Source organism: Eimeria tenella, genomic scaffold, assembly GCF_000499545.2.
Source record: "Eimeria tenella Houghton genomic scaffold, Eth_scaff40, whole genome shotgun sequence".
Taxonomy (NCBI): Eukaryota; Apicomplexa; class Conoidasida; order Eucoccidiorida; family Eimeriidae; genus Eimeria; species Eimeria tenella.
Genome location: NW_013543335.1, coordinates 8,145 through 27,826, shown reverse-complemented (window position 1 = coordinate 27,826; position 19,682 = coordinate 8,145). Strand labels below are relative to the sequence as shown.

The 19,682-nt window shown below is 54.0% G+C and overlaps 4 protein-coding genes across 4 annotated transcripts in view; 3 read left to right on the top strand and 1 right to left on the bottom strand.

Annotated features, from left to right (window-relative positions):
• Positions 1–3,601: 3,601 nt before the first annotated feature.
• ETH_00007070 (uncharacterized protein) lies at positions 3,602–7,684 on the top strand (the record flags this gene model as incomplete). Its single annotated transcript, XM_013376782.1, has 1 exon — positions 3,602–7,684. The coding sequence occupies one exon, from the start codon at positions 3,602–3,604 to the stop codon at positions 7,682–7,684; it is 4,083 nt and encodes a 1,360-aa protein (XP_013232236.1).
• Positions 7,685–10,401: 2,717 nt separating this feature from the next.
• Positions 10,402–10,707, bottom strand: ETH_00007065 (uncharacterized protein; the record flags this gene model as incomplete). Its single annotated transcript, XM_013376781.1, has 1 exon — positions 10,402–10,707. The coding sequence occupies one exon, from the start codon at positions 10,705–10,707 to the stop codon at positions 10,402–10,404; it is 306 nt and encodes a 101-aa protein (XP_013232235.1).
• A 1,587-nt stretch (positions 10,708–12,294) lies between these two features.
• On the top strand, positions 12,295–13,237 carry ETH_00007060 (uncharacterized protein; the record flags this gene model as incomplete). The annotated part of the gene is made up of 3 exons (XM_013376780.1): positions 12,295–12,334; positions 12,754–12,834; positions 13,041–13,237. The coding sequence occupies 3 exons, from the start codon at positions 12,295–12,297 to the stop codon at positions 13,235–13,237; spliced, it is 318 nt and encodes a 105-aa protein (XP_013232234.1).
• Positions 13,238–15,486: 2,249 nt separating this feature from the next.
• Positions 15,487–19,682, top strand: part of ETH_00007055 (bromodomain-containing protein, putative) — a gene marked incomplete at both ends in the record, with an annotated part of 12,150 nt that continues 7,954 nt past the window's right edge. Inside the window, 7 exons of the mRNA XM_013376779.1 lie at positions 15,487–15,732; positions 16,002–16,184; positions 16,474–16,575; positions 16,733–18,284; positions 18,546–18,628; positions 18,920–19,078; positions 19,453–19,538. Coding sequence (XP_013232233.1) covers positions 15,487–15,732; positions 16,002–16,184; positions 16,474–16,575; positions 16,733–18,284; positions 18,546–18,628; positions 18,920–19,078; positions 19,453–19,538 — 2,411 coding nt within the window. The remainder of the gene's footprint in view (positions 15,733–16,001; positions 16,185–16,473; positions 16,576–16,732; positions 18,285–18,545; positions 18,629–18,919; positions 19,079–19,452; positions 19,539–19,682) is intronic.

The following is a 19,682-nucleotide window of genomic DNA, read 5'->3' as shown; positions in this document are numbered from 1 at the left end:
TTAAGTGCCGGGGCTGGCCGTAGCAAAGGCGAAGAACAATTCAGTTTGATGATTTTCAAGTACTTTCGGCATTTAGGCTTCATTGTTTATGGCTTTTGATCGAAAGCCAAATGTGTAGAGAAGAAAATGTAGGCGCACCTCGGGGATCCGGCTGCAGCTTGACCCCCAAGAATAGGGGCGAAAACGCCACACTCGGCAGTTGTGGTGGAAGCGACGCAGTGGCACTTCGCAGTACAGAAGCAGGTGGGACTCAAGAATAGCCGGCAGGTGGCATGAGAATATACGGTAGAGCTGCACAGTAAATTCCCGTGGAGCTCTCCTCCAGACTTTTTCTGCGACTCTGTTCACGACTTGCATTTGGAATGAACTGGGCCAGCAAGACAACTGTATGGCGATCGGCCCTACATTTCCCTGTTCCCACTGTTCCAGCTTCTGTCGCCCTCCTCACGAGCTGCTCCTTCTTTTTGTGCCTGCCCAGGAGGGACGTTGTCAGGGCGGCCAAGGTCTCATAGCTGCTTACCCTTCCTTGATATCAGTCCGCGCTTGTGCCCGCAAAAGCAAAGGCAAAAATGCCAGTATTTCCTCCCAGTACATCGCGCGGCGTCAGCACCGGTTTGCGAGTCAACCGTGTGAGCGTCCTGTAGATGTTAATGGCCACCACGTGAACCGTGCGCCCTTTAGAACAGGTAGTGACGGCTCGCTTCTTTGCCGCCAACTGATACCTTGCTAGGCTGCCCAAATAAATGGCACGTCAAACACATGATTTCTCTGTTGTGCTCATATTTAGAGCTCTCTAAAGGCGCTCTCAGCCCCGAATGCCCTTTCAAGAATAGCTGAGAAACCCTACCCGGCCAAAATATAATAGAGGAGCCCGAAACCTATCCCTCTTCCACTTTTCATTTGTCAACTACTTCAGAAGTTGCCATCAAGAACACCAGAAGTAACCACGTGTTTAGCAGAAGGCCAAGGTGCCCTGCAAGATGGCGAGCCGCTCCCTACAAGCGTAAATGAGATCGCTTCTGGTGAGGATAAGGGCAAGCCATGGGCCTTTGCGCAAGAAATTTTGCATGTTAGAGGTCCCCAGGCGTGGCAGGGAGTAGCGCAGCGTTTCTAAAAGCATATGGGCCTAGCGAGCTCTTTAGATGATCTGTGAGGAGATCTGAGGAACACCTCAGAACTACTCACAGATCATTTGAGAAACGCCTCTTGAGCTGCCACCACTGCGCCGACCTGTGCCGCCAAGGCGCCAGAGACTACTCGCCATTGAAGCCCGGATAAAGGCTGTCTCTCGTCGCGCCCATAATATCAAAGCGGGATTAAGTCCGCTACAGTACTGCGCCCAATGCAGAAAAAGAACAGTGCCAGTGTGCCTGTCGATATCATTGACGCTGTTGGCGTACTTACTCGCCGATCTGGATGCACACTGGATACCGGGCTGTTACGCCCTTAGTAGCGCCCTGGTTTCATTATTGAAATGTATGGGGCTCTACGAATTGCGATATACTGCATAGGCAAACTCTGAGTAAAAGGAAATGCTGCTTGTGAAAATTGCACGTCAAGGCCTAAATCAAGGGAGCACTAGGAGGGAGACAGAGCGGTGAGCGTACTGCTGCGCATTGCAGTTGTGCAGAAAATGATTTTTGATGTCATGAAGGTTGAATATAACTCAAGCATAGCACAAATTGGTATTAACGTGTGTAAAAGATGCAGATGGTTGGCAAGACCCTGCGAAGTGTGGAGCCAAACCCGCATATTGTAGGTAGCAGCAACCTTGTAGCCAATGGAAGCTCTGTGCGCACTAAGCGATCTATCAAGCATTGCTGATAGCTTTCAGCTTTACCAGCTTTTCAAGCTAAGTGTTTGGGTCATCGAGAAGTTTATGCTTAGTGTGTGTAGTGTCATCGAGAGTTGGTTAACCAGCAGTGCCTTGTCATTCACGCGCCCAGCTGGTGTTGGTGCACTATGAGAAGGCTTTGTGGCAACAGTAGTGCAGAGCTGGAAAAACGATTAGCGGCTCACAGTGAGAGCGAAAGCGTGTCGAACGTTTAACTTTGTATGACCCACTCGTGCAAACAAGAACATGATCTTACTTTTCAACGAGCATATCCACGCCAGCATTGCTTAGGGTCAGGGCCTCCAAAGCTCTGCATCTAGTGCAAAATCAGACGCGTAGGGTTGCCTGATGTACACTGTTATTTCTGCGAGGCTACCTGGTCAGCGATGCCTTCCTCTAAGAACCTATTTTAAACCCGTGCACGTGTCTTTCAGATGCTGCATTGTTGCGGCATTTTGCAATAAACTTACGTGTAGAGCTGCATGAGAGCATCCCTACATTCTCACGAGAGTGAAAACTGAATTTGGGTTTGTCTAGCTATTCACTATGCTGTCCAGAGACACTCTGGAGTCTTGTTTTGTTTGTTTGTGACGCTAGTATCATAGCTCTTGCTTGTGATGCTAGTATCATAGCTTCTACGGGAGCGCAGTAGTTCACCGTACAGGGTGCACCCCATTACACCATAGAGCTTATACCTGCCATTTTCAAGAAAAACTCCTAGGGTTTGTTTGCTTACCCAGGACCACACATATCTGTGGACAATTGGTTGTTGTATCTGCACAGGGTGCACGGTCCACGCTTGGGATATATGTAGAAAATTACAAATTTATTATTGAGGTTGTAGCCGTGTACGTAGCATAAATCATTCCTTCAGCTAATTTCTACAAGACTTACTCCTGCACGGAAAGATGCTGCGAAGGACTGAATACAGGGGGATGCTAAGACCTTACAGAAACGGACCAATCACGCCGCACCTCTTCCGAAATTAAACCCGAAACACCCCAATAATTGCATTGATAGCCAAGAATGCAAGACTGCTTGGCAAAAATGCCCCAGAAAAGGAGAAGAATGCGGCAACGAACAGCCATTCAAGCTAGGTTCACCTATGGCGCCTGTCGCCCCAGCGTGCCATCTACTATCCACCCCTCAGAATAGGCTTGCCGGCGTCCTTTCGAGATTTTAAATGCGTTTAATGCAAAAATATATCAAATCCATGCGCTACAAATGCTGTCACTACGTGGTGATCGGGACGGGAGAAAACGGGCGAAAGAGGTGGTGAGGTAGCCACGCTCGCCGGGAGTCCGGAGTCAATCGGGTCAGCCTGCACAGCTGGCTTGCCACGTCTGTTTGCTCTTTGCTCAATAGCTTTGTGGGCCAACAAAATTTACTCTATTTGTTTGAATTCGCACTTGAATTTTGAAGGCTGTATTTAAAATAACGCACGAGCCCAGGGCGCCACCAAGCAAGCTCTGCTGGATTGGGGTTGTGAGTCGACAGCTTGAGAGCAAGAGACGAGGGCAACCGCCAGGGGCACGCTGCTTGCCGCCACTTTGGTCTTTCTTCTGGTATTGGCCGTTTTCCTGAACTAATGAAATAGAAATAACAGACTGGGAACCAGGCAGATGGGTTTCTTTTGCACTTCACCACCAAAAGCAGGCGCTTGATCCGCCCCGCAGGCGCGAGAACGTTCAATTTTCAGAACTCGCCTGCAGAAACGCGCGACGTTAGGACGTAGGTTGAAATAAATTGCACACACCTTTTTGAAAGATGAATAGACTGAAGGGTTCAACTCGTAGGGCTCGGCGCCACCCCACAGCTGCAGCGGCACCCCACCGGGGGTTGGCTTTAGGGGTGTTTATCGGTTTGGCTCTCTTTTGCCTGTGCGCATCGTCTCTCCTCACTTCCGCAGTAGCAGCTGAGTATTCAGGGCAGGAGCGGTACGGAAGTCCTCCGGTGACAGTCCCGGGAGAGGGAGAAGTAGCCGCGGATGATGAGTCGAACCAGCAAGTTGGGGACTCTGTCGCTCTTCTGGACACCCCGGAAGATGCGACTGCAATTCCCAGGCTTTCCCGGAAGGGCAAGGCTTTGCCTTTTGGCCTCGCACTATTGCTGGCGCTAGCTCTCGCTGCGCCTGCGGCTGCTGCCTCGCTTGGCTGGCTGCATTTGCCGTGGAGAGGCTCAGACAGCGGCAAGGAGGGCCAGGGCGATAAGCAAGACCCAGCGAAGAAGGGCAAAGGCGAGCCTGAGGTGGAGCCTCCAGAGGACTTGACTCTGGAGGGGCAGTCGCAGCGGCTGAGGGAGATGATGGGGCTGCTGCCGGTGGCTTCGGGCGTGGCTGCGGCGCTGGAAATGCCCATGGCCTCGGTGCTGGTGGCGGAGCTGCGGGCGCTGCTGGTGGCCGGTGCGGGCGACCGAGAGGCTGCAGAGGCTGCAGCAGCAAGGGGGGACGCAGCAGGGACGGCGGACGCGCTGGCAGCGCTGGTGGAGGCCAACAGAAAGGCCCGATCTGCTGTTGAACACCTCGAGGTGCTGGTGCGCAAGGCCGTGAGAGACGAAGTCGTAGACGGCCCCTCCGTGCCCCGGGTCTCCACGGTCGAGGAGAGCTACTTGTCGCATCTGCAGCCAATGGCGGAGCCGGACTTCGTGCAGGCCTGGCGCACCTGTTTGTTCCACGCGGCCTCCGGGGCCCGCCGGCTGCTGGCTACGGCCATGGACCGGCAGAGGCAGCTGGAGAGTAAGCCCCTTTACTGGTTCTCGGAGAAGGGCTCTTCGCTGGAGTACAGCAGCAAATGCCTGCGCACCACGCGCCACATCCTGGCCGCGCGGGCCCAGTTTGCTGCTGCAATCAGGGGGCTCGAGGATTCGGCTCTTTCGCTGCTGCGCTCGGGCAGCTTAGTAGAGTGGTCGGTGTTGGGGGCGGAGTTAGGGGCGCGACGGCGAGCAGCGGAGTTGCTGGTCGGCGCGGCCCTCAAGACGATTTCTGCGGGCGAGGGCGGCGCTGATGCTGCTGCCGCGGCCAACGACAGGCAGCAGCTGCTGCAGGTGCAGGCGCAGCTGCAAAGCCTGGGCCCCCCCTTCGCTGCGATGCAGCGCCATATGGAGCTGTTGCAGCAGTCCTCAGACGTCGAGGACGTGGAAGACGCGCGGGAGGCGCTGGACATGGTCGTGAGACACATCAAAGAAAATCTCTCAGCCGTTTCAAGTGTTATTGAAAGGTCCGCCTCCGCCTTCTACGTGCTCCACGCCTCTGCCCCGCAGGCCGTCAGTGCCGCGCTGATCACCGTAGACAGCATATGCGACAACGCTTCGCATATGCTGCAGCTAGTGCAGGAAAAGCAGGAGATGGTGAGTGCGCAGGCCATGTCGCTGCAGGCCGTACCGTGGATGCCGCAGAACCAGCTGAATGCCATTCGGGAGAGGGCAGAAGGCTTGCTGCGGGACGCCAACAATGAAATGAAGCGAATGCTGGTTGTGCGGGAACGGGCCCGCGGTGTGGCCACTATAGACGAAGTGCTGAGTGCTGCAACAGAGGCCGAGGCGATGGCCTACAAGCTGAGCCTGCTCTTGTCCAGCGCCTGCATGCTAGAGCAGGAGACGCAAGTGCTGTCCATTTTGCACCAGCTGTTGGCAGCAGCAGATCAGCTGCAGGCCGACGCCCGCGACATGCTGGGCCCCATCGAGCTGGAAAGCGTTGCGGCCCCACTGGAGAGGCAGCACGAGCTGCAGCACGACGCAGGAGTAGAAGGCGCTATGGCCGCCACCCTCACTGACGGCGCTATGCTGTCCGGCGTTTTCATTCGAAGTGCTTTGGAGGCCCACCAGATCATGAATGTGGCGCTGCTGGGCCCGCTTTCCTCTACGGAACCGATGGGCAGTACGGACGAGGCGTCGAGGGGCGTAGACGAAGAGGGAGATGAAGACGTTTTCGACGACCCTCTCGTGCAGTCGGACCTCGATGATTCTGACGAGGAGACAGCAGAAGGCGCCGCCGCCGCTGCCGCAGCAGCAGCAGCAGCAGCAGCGGCAGCCGCGAAACCACAAGCCGTTAAGGGTGGCCCCGCGGAAAAGCCGAGGCAACCTGTGCCCAGACTCGTGCGCAGCGACGGCATTGTGGAGTCTGAAAAACCTGCAACTCCTTTAGGAGCTTTCGGCGACGCTGATATAGACGATAACTTTTACCCTGCAGACTACTACGATCAGCCACCACCGTTACCAGTAGCAGCACCAGTAGCAGCACCAGAAGCACAACTCGGAGCTGCTGCAGCACCAGTTGTGCTGCCTCCGCCGGATCCTTTCTTCTTCGTTCCCGAAGTGCAGCAACCGCCGCCAGCTCCTCAGCAACCTGTGGGAATCGCCCAAACGGCAGCTCCAGTAGCAGCACCAGAAATAGGAGCGATCGGAGGCGCTCAGGCTGCAGGATTAACAGAAGCCGCCGGCCAAGCAGACCAGCTTGAACGAAAAGAAGCAAGGGGGAAGCTGCCTGAAACAACAGCAGCAGAACCAGGGCGGCCGCGGCAGCCGCAAGTTCCAGAGCCGCAGTCAGCTGGGAGCCGGCGTGCAGCGTTTCGTGCTCAAGGGGCCGCAGCAGCAGAAGAGGAAGAATTGCCGGAAGAGGAAGAAGATGACGTACTGGAAGACCTAGGAGGACACGGAGGGGCGAGGATTTTCGCCCCAGTGAAAATCACGCAATATGCGCCACTCGGCAACGGAGATCCCATCGAAGAAGGAGATTTCTTGGAGGAGCTGATTGGCCCTCCCGAGCCGAGCCCCGAAGCCGCAGCACTAGCAGCAGAGCCAGCTGCTGCTCCGCAGCCACCGCAGGCAACGCAGGCGCAGGAAGAAGCCGATGCTTTGCAGGCCGCACAGACAAAACAACCACAGCCAGGAGCCCCAGCAGCACCAGCACCACCAGCAGCCCCAAAAGTGCCAGATGCCCCAGCAGCAACAGCAGCACCAGAGGCCCCAGCACCACCACCAGCAGCATCGAAGGCCCCGGCAGCAACAGAAGCACCAGAGGCCCCAGTACCGCGAGGGGCCCTAGCACTAGCAGAAGCCCCAGCAGTGCCAGAAGCCCCACCACTGCCAGGAGCCCCAGCAGTGCCACAAGTAAAGCAGCCGGAATTAGATGAGGTTGTGTGGAGAGCAGCAACACCAGGACTGCCAAAGATACCGAAAGAATTGATTGATCCAGAAGCAGCATCAGCAGAGGAAGACGCAGAAGCAGCAGCACCACCGCCAGCAGCAGCGTCTTCTGAAGAAGCAGCATCGGACACACAAACAGAACAGTCGGAAGCAGAGTCAGGAGGAACGTCCTCAGGAGCATTGGTAACAGAGGAAACAGAAGAGAGGCGAGAAGCACCAGCAACATCAGAAGCAGAAAGTGCCCCCGAAGGATCATCAGCACCCGAAGCAGCAGCATCATCAGAACCTGAATCAGAAGCAACGCCAGAAGCCCCAGCGCCACCATCTGCACCCATTGTCCCTCAAGCACCGCCACCACCGCCAACAGCAGCTGCCCCAAAAGAGCCAGAAGCACCACAGGCAGCAGAGAGTGGCTCCGAAGAAGCCCTAGCAGCCCCGCCAGTCACAACGGCCCCAGGAGCGGCAGCAGCGCCAGCAGGGGCGGCCCCAGCGGGCGCACCAGAAGCAACAGAGAGGGCACCGACCACAGCAGGAGCAGCAACACGGGGAGAAGCAGCAGCAGCACCGGAAGCAGCCGCAGCGCCGCAAAGACCAGAAGGAACAGAAGCTTCCTGGGAAAGCCTCTTTGTGAACTCGAATACAGCTGAGGGGGATAGCTCTGAAGGAGAACCCTACGACGACGATTTTTCTGATGAGGATCCCCAGTGAAATAAGTAGTGATATAAGAATCAACAAAAGAAGAGAAACGTTGGGTGGAGGGCCCTGGGGGCGGGCGTGCAATAACTTCGTACTGTCTATACACCAGGAGCAGTCCTCGCGCTTCCAAGCTGCCGATACACTCGGGCCTGCCTGTAGACCGCAAACTGCCTGTACACTCCAGACTGCCTGTAGACCCCAAACTGCCTGTACACCCCACACCTCCTTTACACTCCGCGCCACCCATTTGCTTGAAGGTACCAGTAAGCCTAAGGCGCCTGCACTTCTAGGGGACGCACGAAATACAGGTGTATGCAGAGAAACGAGTAGCGACAGAGGGAGAAGAATGCAAAGTGTGAAGCAATACGTGAAGTAAACGGAAAATAAAATGGAGAGACCATATTAGACATATGTAGAAAAGACAGATCACGGCTCTGCTTGCAAAGGCTCGGGTGGGTGTCTGTAATTACTGACGCAAATGTTGCAATGTCGTCGGTTTGGCCCTATGTACATGTATATATGCACACATTATGATTTAAGTATGTTTACATATACGATATAGAATGTTCTAGGAGTAGGTTGTGCGTGCGTAAATGTGTATATGTATATCTTTATAGATGAAATATGTATACGCATATTAAAGTGCATTGTGTACTCTTGTGCTATACCCACACAGTCTGTTTTACCTGTATGGGTACGAGCTTGTGTCGCTGCTAAGCCTTTGTATATGAATGTTTATTTGTACTGTGTAAAACGCACGTGCGTCTCTGCAATATATAGGACTGTACTAATATATGGAATATACGTATATGTATCATTTACAATGCATGTAGGCATCCTGAAAGCGCATTCACACCGAGGGGTGTGTATATATGGTAAGCGCATGCGCAGGTGTTGAAAATAGACACACCCTGGCGTGCGCAGTATCTACTCATACGCACAAAGTCCAAGGTGTTGTGTGTAACTAAGGTACATAAATGTGTACATAATGTGCGTCTAAAAAAGGCTCGTGCATGCGCATGCGTGGTCAACGTTTACTTCGAAGTGCAGGCAGTGCACAAGAACGCATTATGTGTCCTGTGCATATGCATAAAGGTGGAAGTGGTGTGTACGGAGGATTGTAAATATACGGTGCACTGCGTACATTTGTATGTATGTGTATGGAGTCTGGCCTTGCGATTTTGTGCGTCACCAATAAGCGGTGAACGCACAATCCGTGCACGCACTACATTAGGGTACATTGCACAACGACATTAATATAGCGTTTGACGAAATTAGTAGCATTTTCCTTTAAAAGTGCAATTTGAATTGACTCTCTCGTTTACAGGCAAACATGGCCTGCGGTGTATTGACACCCGGATTAGGGAAGCCAACAAGTATTGCTACTATTTTTTTTGAATGTTTCCCGTACTAACCCAAGTTTCCTTTTTCCTTTTAGACCGCTCATGTTGTTTATTACTGTTCCAGTTTCTCATGCAGTCCTATGGTTAGGAGCTCAGCGTTGCTGCCAAACTAGCTCTGCTATTATAATGCTGGCACAGCGTCTGCAACTCGTCAGTTTAAATCTGCGCAAGCTCGCAGCAGCTGCTGCTGCTGGTCTCTTCCAGCGACTGTGCCAGGCGCGTAGTAGTCTACTATTAGTCGAATTGTTGGCCACGCTGGGGACTTTGCGTCGGCTGCAACTCAGTTCGGTACCGTTGCTCCAGCCATTAGTTCGTAGCTGCAAAGCCTAAATGCCCATTATGCCCCTCCCTGCCCTCGGCTGTCGAGGCTCCTCTTATCCTCCCCAGAGTGGCGCCTTGCGTTGCAGCTGCACTGCCAAAGGCCGGCCTTAGGCTGCTGTTGCTCGCAGCCACTTCTCCAAAATGTATGTGATTAAAAGGAAGGAGAACTCACTAGCTTCGGTAGATACACGCATTATTGGATGGTTCCCATTCTTTAATAGATTCATATGCACTAATTGTACTTTTTTATGTAAGATTGAAGGAATCCTTCTGAGCCCCGCCCGAACGCAGTCGCTCGAAAATACACTTCAGTGCAGAAGTACACATACTTGGCCTTTGTCTTTGATTAGATGAGGCCAGCCCACCAAGCGCCAGCGGAAGCTAAAAGCAAATATAGCTAGCTGTTTTGTGTAGCGGCCTCTGCAGCAAAGCTGCAACAGCAGCATCAGTTCGTGTCTACGATCCCCTACGCAGCTACGACAGCAGCAGCAACAGCAGCAGCAGCAGCAGCACATGCAGGCTGTTCGTTGAATCATCAGCAGCAACTGGTTCGTTCGTAGCTGGCATATCCATAGCAAACAAAAGATTGAAACGCTACAAAGCTACGAACGAACCAAACCCAAAGCCATTGCCGTTGCTCTCCGCAGGTGGAGGCGGAAAACAATGACGACATTTCGTCTTAGCTGCTGCTGCAGAAACTGCGGAGAGACGAATGCTGTGGCGCCACACAACGGCCTCAAATCGGTGGCTAGCTGCCCAGCTAGCTGACTAGCCAGACCCGACCACGGCCGTGTACGCCAACAGGCTAACGCTGCAGAGATGCACCCATGAAGGCACTTCCATTGAAAACGTCAGCTAGCTAACGGCTATTTGCAGCGTAGCTAGCTGCCTGCTGTTAGGTGTGGAGCGCTGTCACCTTTCCAGCTCCCTCTCACACCACCTAGTCGGCCCGCCAGCTAGCTGGCCAGCTAGATAGATAGCTAGGTAGCTTAGCTGACTGATTCTTCAGTGTTTTTCCTGATCCTGTGCGGTTATGAAGATCTCTGAGGGTTTGCCTGCAGGCTGCCCCAGGCCGACTCCATTGGAAGTATTCACACCAGCTAGCTGGTGCGGCTGCAAGTGCTGATCGGGCCTCAGAGGATACAGATTCTGCACGTGGGGGTCCTTGTGAATCTGTTTGCAGTAGCTGCAGTGCGTGTAGGGGGCTCCTGTGGGGCAGCCATCAGCAGAACCCAGCATCGACGACGGCACGGGGAACACCGGGTGCAGCCCAGAGTCGAGGCCATGGTTGGAGCGGCAGGTGCCGGGCATTTTCGTGGGCTGCGAAAAGCAAAAATGTGTATTTAAAAACAACAAAAAAGGCTTTTAGAAGGTTAATAATCGGATAATGGGCCGGATACACTGGACAACCGGTGAACCTTTCTAATGGAGAACACATGGGAAATCCGCAAGAACATCACAAAGAAGAAAGCATGGAGTCCAACAAGAACGGTACAGGGTATAGGCGCTTTGCATTCCTCCAGCAGAGGCAAAGAACATGGAAGTAAGTCAAAAGTGAAAAGGACACTGCGCAGCAGAAGCAGCAGCTGCAGCAACAGCTTACTCGTTGTATCTAAGGCGACTGAAGAAGTCGACAAAGCGTTTCCTCCCGCTAGCTGCAGGACACAGACAAAAAAAACAAATGCGGGTCCTTTGCCAGTCACCCGAAAACATGCTCGAATCCGCGTGCGTGAAGAGATGTACACTTAAAATAAGTTCCGGGCACATTCTGAGGAACACCCATCCCTCGTGTTTGTGGCGACAAGATATTTTGTTTAGACCCATATCCCTGCAAGAATATCCGTGCTTATGTGCGAGTACTTGCTCGCTATTTCGTGCAATCGTACGCACATCGCCTTAAACCAAAGCCCTAACAGTGAATTCAAAAAAGAGAAAACTGAGTATCTAACTATCCACGTGTGCCACGACAGCCGCTAGTTCGCCGTGCTGTACTTGCGCACGCACACGCTAACTGCAAAAACTTATAACTCGAACTACAACGCAGAAAGCCACTTCCCTCGGTACTGGGAAGGCATAGGCCCCAACCCCGAGACTTCACCCCATAAACAACTCCTTAGCAGCCAACTTGATCACTTAGAGCGACACAGGGGACCCTTAGCCTTCAACTATTAGACCCGAAGCCCTTAAGAAGTGAATTTTGTCATGAGTGCTTGGGAGACTTCTGCTCACCGGATTGGGACGCGACAAGCTGGCCTTCGGTTCAAGGTGGAGTTGCGGAAGACTCAAAATGAACAGTGAATAAAACGAAGTGAGTTACCTGCACACAAAATCGGCAATGGCGGTGGAGAAGTCTGCACAGGACCATTGCTCCACGTGTACCCGCATGCTAGCGAACTTCGGCAATACGTTGAGAAGTGCTGTAGATATGAAACAACTCTATTAATCAAATACAAACTATGTGCGTGAAAAAGAAAAAACAAAACACAGGGGAGGCACAGAAGAGGAGGACAATCGGCCCTCGCCCAGCGGCCTCCGCCCGTTTTTGACTCGATGAATCCCGTAAAAGCTACGAAAAGAAGATTGAATTAGTTGCTTACCTGGAAAAATGATGACCTGGAAGCTTAAGTGACCAAATATACCTGTAAGTGGAGCAAACATGAATACTTGAAAGCAGAATCAAAGAAACCAGTTGCCACTCCTGCCTCCCCTGATGGTGCGTGTCAGCTGCCAGCGGGAGGGGCCCCTCCATCTGTGTGTTCAGTGTTCACTTGTATTCATTTGAGGTATTTAAAGGTATTAAAGGTATTATTTAGTGCGATTAAGGTTTCTATACGCGTTTTCCTTCTTCTTTTGTATTTGTTTTCTCCTAATTCAACGTCAGCGTCAACCGCATACAAGATGACCTCCCTTGCCCAGCGCCTGAGCTTCTGGATCTTCGGTGAGTGGAATGTGCCGCTGCTGCTGCGGCTGTCGCCGCTGCTGCTCTTTTTTAGAGTTTATAGCTTGTTTAATTAAGGGCCAAGTTTACTCAGAAAGAAGCAGCAGCGCGGGTTAGGTTGGGCGACACCGCAGTAGCAACAGGCAGCGAGAGCACAGGGGAACCAAAGACCAGAAGCGGCACACGGGTGTACTGAAGGGAACGCGCGTGTGGGCAGTTAGCGAGACTGAGTGGATAGCGGCAAAGGGAAGAGAAGACCGCGCTGTTGCTGCCCGTAGCCCTTGGCCCGGAGCTGTATATCCGTTAGCCAGAAGTTTGAGCCCTCCGCTGCTGCAGCAGCATGCTGCTGCTGTCTGCTGTTGCTGCTGTTGCTGCTGGTACTTTGATGGCTCATGGCGCGTATGGTGCTGCTTCTGCAGGCGGCGAGAGCCCCCCTCAAGTGCCCCACCCCGAATATATTGACCCGATCATTCTGGAGGCCCGGTTCATGTTGAATCTCAGTGAGTTGGCCGCACGGGTGTTTGGCAGTTAGCAGGTGCTGATCTGGCCTATTTCACGCCACTTCTTTTCATTTTTAATTTCGGATTTAAAGCATTTGTGCCTCCAGCACCTCCCTAAACTCCGACGCTTTCGTTTCCTTTAGTTTGAGCAGTTGTAGGCACATACAGCAGCGCGGTATCTTTCTTATGTGCCAAATGTGTGACAGAGATGCCTCTCAAGGAAGACACAACAAGGGAGGAGATAATTGCGATGGTGAACAACGCAGTGACGGACAAGGAGCTACAGGCACATGGGCTGATGGCCATGAAGGAGAAACTGGGGTTTGAATTCGATAGAAAACTAAACCCAAATATGCCAGAGCCCCAGTACTGGCAGCCCAAAGACACCTTCAAATCGAACTAGAGAGCTCCCTGATAGCTTTCCGCCTCTCAGTTTCATATCTCGTGGCTCATTCTTCTTCAGAGGGGCCCCACTAGCGGCCCCCCAAAAGGGAGGCCCTTTGAGGGGCCCTTGAGGGACGGGCCCTTCGGGAGCCCTTTGAGGGCTCCTTGGGGGCCCCTAAGGGGAAGGGAGGGTTTCGCCTTTGGCTGCGCGTGGGCACAAGACGCTACGCGGCGAAGTGGAGGCTGAAGAATTTGCCATGGGGCAGCGCAGGAGTCAGAGAGGGCTCAGCTTAGATGCAAATAATGAAAGTTTTGCTTCTAAATGGGAAAGAAATAGTTTTATTTGGCGAATGGTGCTTTTCTAAGAAGCACAGTTCCCGCGGGGGTCCTGGGTTTCTCAGACAACTCGCACGGGGGCCTTGAGGCCGGGTTGCATCTTTTTTTGTTTCTGAAATGAAGTTCCGTCTTCAGAGGAGGGTTAAATAAGTTTTAAAGGTTTTTTGGAATTTTGTGTTTCAACTGACAAACATTCCGAACAAATGCAGGTATCTTTGAGGTTTTATTGAACTTGAAAACATTTTGGTTTTTAGCTCAAGTCTATGGGCTTCTTTTGCTGCTCATGACGGGATTTCACAAAGTAGTTATTTAAGGTGTTTCGAACATCCCTAGCCGTAGACCCTAAGCCCCAGACCCTAAACCCTTGTCTCTAGACCCTAAACCCTAGGCGGTTTTTGGATTAGGGGGGGAAGGAAGAGCTGCAGAATACTGAGTGCTGCTGGATTGAATTGTAACTGCTGCTGCTGCTGCTGCTGCTCCCTTTTGGCTCTAGGTGAATTAGAAGGAGCAAAATTAGGGAATTCGGGAATTTTTCTGTTTCTGCATTTCTGGGTTAATAACGAAAAAATCGAGAGAGGCAAAAGAACTCCACATTTGCTGCTGCCTCGCGCCGCAGTTAAGCAATGACAGCGGTGGGCTTTCCAAGGCTTCTCTTAGACATGAAATGCTGCAGCAAGAGGCGCTGCAGCTTTGCTGCCAGCAGCACAAAGACTGGCTAACCTCGCAGCAGCAGCAGCATCAGTGCCCACGCAGCAGGCGCCTTGACTGCACCCCCAGTGGCTAGAGCAGATTCTACCGGCTCGAGCTGCTGCAGCCGAACAATCTGGGGCTGAGCTGCTGCAGCAGAATGATCTGGGGTTGGCTAGCTGCTGGCTACAGCAGCACGAGTCAGGCCCAAGTTGGGCCGCTGCTTGTGCTGCTGTTGCTGCTGCTACTCCTGTTGCTGCTCCTCCTGCTACTGTTGATGCTGCTGTTGTTGTTGCTGCTGTTATTAGTTTGTCGTTTAGCCTAGCACCGTGGGTGCCCGTCTCGAGCTGTACTGTGAAGGCAAGGAAACGAAGCTGCTGATAAACGCCGCCGTAACTAGTTTTAAAAGTATTTTGCAATTTATTTCAATTATTGGTAATTTATTTGCAACTTGTTACTGCAAACAGAACAGAACCCGCTGTGAAAGTCAAAGCGAAATCCTTAATTGTGAACTCCGAGCACAGATCCCCGACTGCTGCGCAGTTCGCTAGAAAACTCTTCCATGAATTCCCTCTAAATATAATATAAATCTTCTATAGTCTCATCCTGGATAACAAGACAAAGAAGACTTAAAATGGCGCCCCCCAGCTGCCCGGCTACCCTCTGGGGGCCCCCGGGGGGGCCCCCGAGGATGCCTCGGGGCCTTCCATAGATCCCAGCCAGGGCCTTACCCCATTGTGCATTTGTTGCTGCATTCCTAGAGTTAACATTGTTTAAAGGGCTTATGTGTTTTCTGGCAGTTTAGGGTTTGCAGCCTACGGTTTAGGGTCTAGGCTTTAGTTTGGGTCTGCCGCGGGACAGCTGGGCTGTGCTGCTCGTGGCTTTCTGGGTAGAGCCGAAGCCGCTGTAGCAGCAGCAGGTGCTGCTGCTGTCGCTGCAGCTGCGTAGCGCCTGCTGCTGCTCGCATGACTGCAGTGGGTGTGCTGCAGCAGCACTAGCCCCCCCGCTGTGTTCCACTGAAAAGCCGCAGCAGCAGCAGCACACTAACTATGCTCTCGAGCAGCAGAAAGAAAAACTGGAGGAAAAGCAGCACCAGCAGCAGCTGCTGGTGAGGCTTCATCAGCAGCTGCTGCACAGGCCCAGGGGCAGCGCCGGAAACTGCAGCAGCAACTGCAGTGACGGCAGCAGAGAGGCTGCAGCAGCAGCAGAAGTACCACTGACAGCAGCAGCAGCAGCAGCAGCAAGATGTCGGGCGGAGTGTCGCTGCGAGAGCAGCACGTGGACGCCTCAGTCGATTTCGCCACGCATTCTGTCTTGGGCTTTACTTCTTTGTCTCTCGAGATCAGTGGGTCTTTAGTGGCTGCTGCTGCTGCTGCAGCGGATGCGTTTGCTGCTGCTGCAGCTGATCCCGCAGAAGCAGCAGGAGCAGCAGCGGCAGCAGGCGAAACAGCAGGAGAGGCTTTTCGTGTTCCCTTTGCTATTCCCTTGCAGGTAAGTGACTCCTGCTGCTGCTGCCGCGGCTGCTGCACTTGCTGCAGCTGCTGAAGTTTGTTGCTACCACAGCTGCTGCTGCAGTCGCTGTTGGTGTTGCGGTTACAGTTGCTGCTCTCTGCTGCTACTGCTGCGGTTGCTGCAATTGCTGCAATTGCCGCAGTTGCGGCAGTTGCTGCTGCAACTGCTGCAGCCGTTGTAGTTGCTGCTGGTGCTGCCACTATTGTTGCGGAGGCGTGTGCTGCTGCTGCTGTGTGCTGCTGCTGCAGCTGCCACCCTGCTGCCGCATTTTTGGCTGCTGGGTAGACAAAACACCTGCTGTCTTCCAGCTTGGATTCGAGGGCGCCCAGCAGCATGAAGATGACCAGCAGCAGCAGCAGCAACAGCAGCAGCAGGAAGCCGGGCCGAAGTGTATTCGGCTTGACCTTCTGGCATGGAGAGAGGCGCTCAGGGTAGGTTCTAGACCCTAAACCCTAAGCGCTAAACCCTAAACCCTATAAGCTGAGTATTTTTTTCCTTGCTTGCTGTCGAGCTAAGGACAAAGCGCAAGACCGAAGGTTTAATTTGCAGGTCTTTAGCTCCATTTGGGAGGTCTGGGGTTTAGGGTTTAGGGTTTAGGGTTTAGGGTTTAGGGTTTAGGTGTTAAGGTTTAGGGAGTGGAGTAGGCCCCTCAAACCCTAGCCCTAAATCCTAAACCCTACACCCTAATCCCTAGGCCGTTGTCGGTGACTGCTGCTGCAGAGTAAGCGGGACGAAAGCCCCCGGCCTCTGGTGTACATACACCTGCCGGCTTCAGTGCAGCAAACTTTGCTGTCTCGACAGCGCCAGTCAGCAGTAAAACATGTGAGACACAACTGCAGCAATAGAGCATTTGTTTATTTATTTTGTGTCTTTTGTAGCACTATTTCCCATCTTTTTTCGCAGCAGCAGGCGTTTTGTGCTGCTGCTGCTGCTGCTGCAACGGCTGCTGCTGTTGCTGCTGCTGCTGCATCTGCTGCAGAAAGTGAAGCTCTCCATTTCCTTTCTCTTGTCTGGGCTTACCTACGGCTGCGGCAGCAGCCTTTTCTTCTCGCAGCAGCAGTACAGAGACAGCAAAGGGCGACTGCAGCAGCAGCTGCTGCTGCAGACGCTGCAGGGGGCGCTGCCGTGTCCGCCTTGGTTCCCCACGCTGCCTTGTAGCGCGTACGGGGGCGCAGCAGCAGCTGCAGCAGGGGGAGATGCAGCAGCAGCAGCACCAGCAGACTCCGCGCTGCACTCAAACTGGAAAACTGTTGTAGATGTACCTGAGGGCTGCTGCGCTGTCATGCCGGGAGTCCTTACTCGCCGGTTTGCTGCTGCTGCTGCGAAGCTTCGGCCCCTTGCTGCAGCTACCACAGAGGCAACAGCAGCAAGACGAAGAGTCGCTGCTGCTGCTGGAACTCCCGCTGCTGCTGGAGCCCGCACTCCTGCTGTTGCTGCAGCTCCCGCTGCTGCTGCCTCTGCGGGAGCTCCCGCTGCTGCTCCTGCTGCGGAAGCTCCCGCTGCTGCTCCTGCTGCGAAAGCTCCCTCTGCTGCGCCAGCTCCTCTTGCTGCTACTGACGCTTCCTCAGCTGCTGCTGCTGGAGACCTCGCTACTGTTGCTGCAGGAGATCCGGCTGCAGCTGCTGCTAGAGATCCCGCTGCTGCTGCTGCTGGAGATCCCGCTGCTGCTGCTGCTGGAGATCCCGCTTCTGCTGAAGCTACCGCTGCTGCTGTGCCTGACTCAAGAGCAGCCGCAATGGCAGCACCATCTACAGAATTCAAGGGGGCTGTGGGACAGCAAAGGGAGGGAATTCCTGTTGCTGCAGATGATGCTGCAGGTGCTGCTGCATCTGTTGCCGCTGCTGCTGCTGCTGCGCCGCTGCAGTGCTGTGCTGACTGCGCCGAGGGCACCGCAGACAGCTGCTGCTGCGTCTTTGGCCGCGGGGCCCCTCTGGAGTTGCTGCTTCAGCAACCGCTGCAGTGGCAGCAGCAACTGCCACCCGACAGCATTTGGACGCAGCTGTTGCAGCAGCCTGAGCAGCAGCAGCAGCAGCAGCAAATTAAACATGAAGATGATATGATGCAATGCGAGCAGCCACAAGATCAGGAAGGGCAGCAACAGCAGCAGCAGCAACACGAAGAGTGCATGCGCGAAGTGTTCGTCTTCGAGGCTCTCAGCAGCCAACGCAAAGCCGGGCGTTCGGGAGGCAAGGCTCCGGCTGCTGCTGCAGCTGCTGCTGCCGCGCAGCAGCAACAGCAGCTGCTGCTCCATCAACAGCTACAACAAGACACTGCTGGCGCTGTCAGCAGTGGTTTCATGGGGGTAGACGGAAGCTTGCCCGCTGGAGGAGGAGCAGCAGCAGCAGCAGCAACAGGAGCTACTGAACCCGTTCGGTCTGTTCTCGCCTGGCTGCTGCCATATCAGCTGCTGCTGTTCGCGGGCAGGTTTGCTGCTGTCAGCGGCAACTCGGGCGTGCCTTACCCTGTCACTGCTGCTTCTATCCGGAGTCCCGGCAGCAGGCTGCAGCAGCAGCAGCACGAAGGTGCAGCAGGTCAGCAGGAGTCAAACTTTGGGGGAGTTTGCTGCTACTGCCGTGGCTACTGCTGCTCCGCTGCTGCAGCCGAGCCCCTCCAGCTGCTGCAGCTGCAGCGGCCGCTTATGCGGCAAAGCCTTTGCTAAAAATCAAGAGCGCGCTCGAGCCCCTAGGGTTTAGGGTTTGGGCCCTAGGAAGGTCTGAGGGTTTAGGGTTTGGGGCCTAGGAAGGCCTTCGGGTTTAGCTTTTGGTGTTTACGGTTTGACGTTTGTGTCTCAGGAGCAGCAGACGGCGAAGCTGCTGCTCCTATTGTCACTCTTATTACCCTTAAAGGCCTCGAGCCGCTTCTGGGCCCCACCACTGTGAGCTTCGGCCTCCAAACCCTCAAACCCTAAACCCTAAACCCTTGTTCCTAAACCCTAATCTGTATAGAGCGCGCAGCGGCGTTTGAAGAGGACACGCTGTTACCAAGGGCATAGACATTAGGGTTTAACGTTTAGGGTTTGGGGTTTAGGGTTGCGCCGGACCCAGCTGGGCTGGCCTTGTGCCATCAGGGTTTAGGGTTTAGGATTTAGGGTTTGGGGTTTAGGCCCTCGCCCGGGCCCCGCAGCTGGGTTAGCCTTCTGCTGCTTTTTGTGGGGTTTGCACTTCAGGCTGCTTTGGCTGAGTGTTTGAGGGTTTTGGGAGAGGCCTTTGGCTGCAGTCCTCCTTTTGGCTGTTTGTGTCTTTTGTTCTTTCCTCTTCGTCTTGCTGCTTCCGGTGCTTGGGGCCTCTACTCCTCTTCGGCACTCAGTGCTGCACTGCATGCAACAGTAGGCTCTACCGCTGCTGCCGCGCTGCTGGAGCTGTTGCTGCTGCTGCTGCTGTTGCTGCTGCTGCTGTTGCTTTTGCTGGTGCTTTTGCTGCTGCTGCTGCTGCTGCTGCTGCTAGAGTTGAAGCGGAGGCTTGTGCTCTTAGAGACGCTCAGGAGGCTCTGCAGCTGCTGCATGGCGCATAGCCCGCCGGTTCTCTTGCAGCTGGCAGCTCCTGCAGCATTTCTTGCTGCTGCTCCAGCAACAAGACATGCTGCAGTAGCTGCAGTCGTTGCTGCAGAGAAAGTTTACTCTGCGCTGCAGACAGGATGGCCATTCTCGTTCTGCTTGCTGTTGCTGCTGCTGCTGCTGTTGCTGCTGCTTCTGCTGCTCAGTCCAGCGATGCCTCCTCTCTGGGGCTGCGGGAGCTGACTGAAGAGGCCTGCGCAGATTGTGCCATTGGAGAAGAAGTCAACCGCTGGTAAGCCCTAAGCTCGAGCCCTAAACCCTAGGCTTTTTAGCTGCTGCCTTTTCTGCTGTTGCAAACCCTAGCAGCAAATTCCCGCTTGCCAGCTGTTGCTGCTGTCGCTGGAGTGATATTATAGGGTTTAGGGTGTGTGGCTGC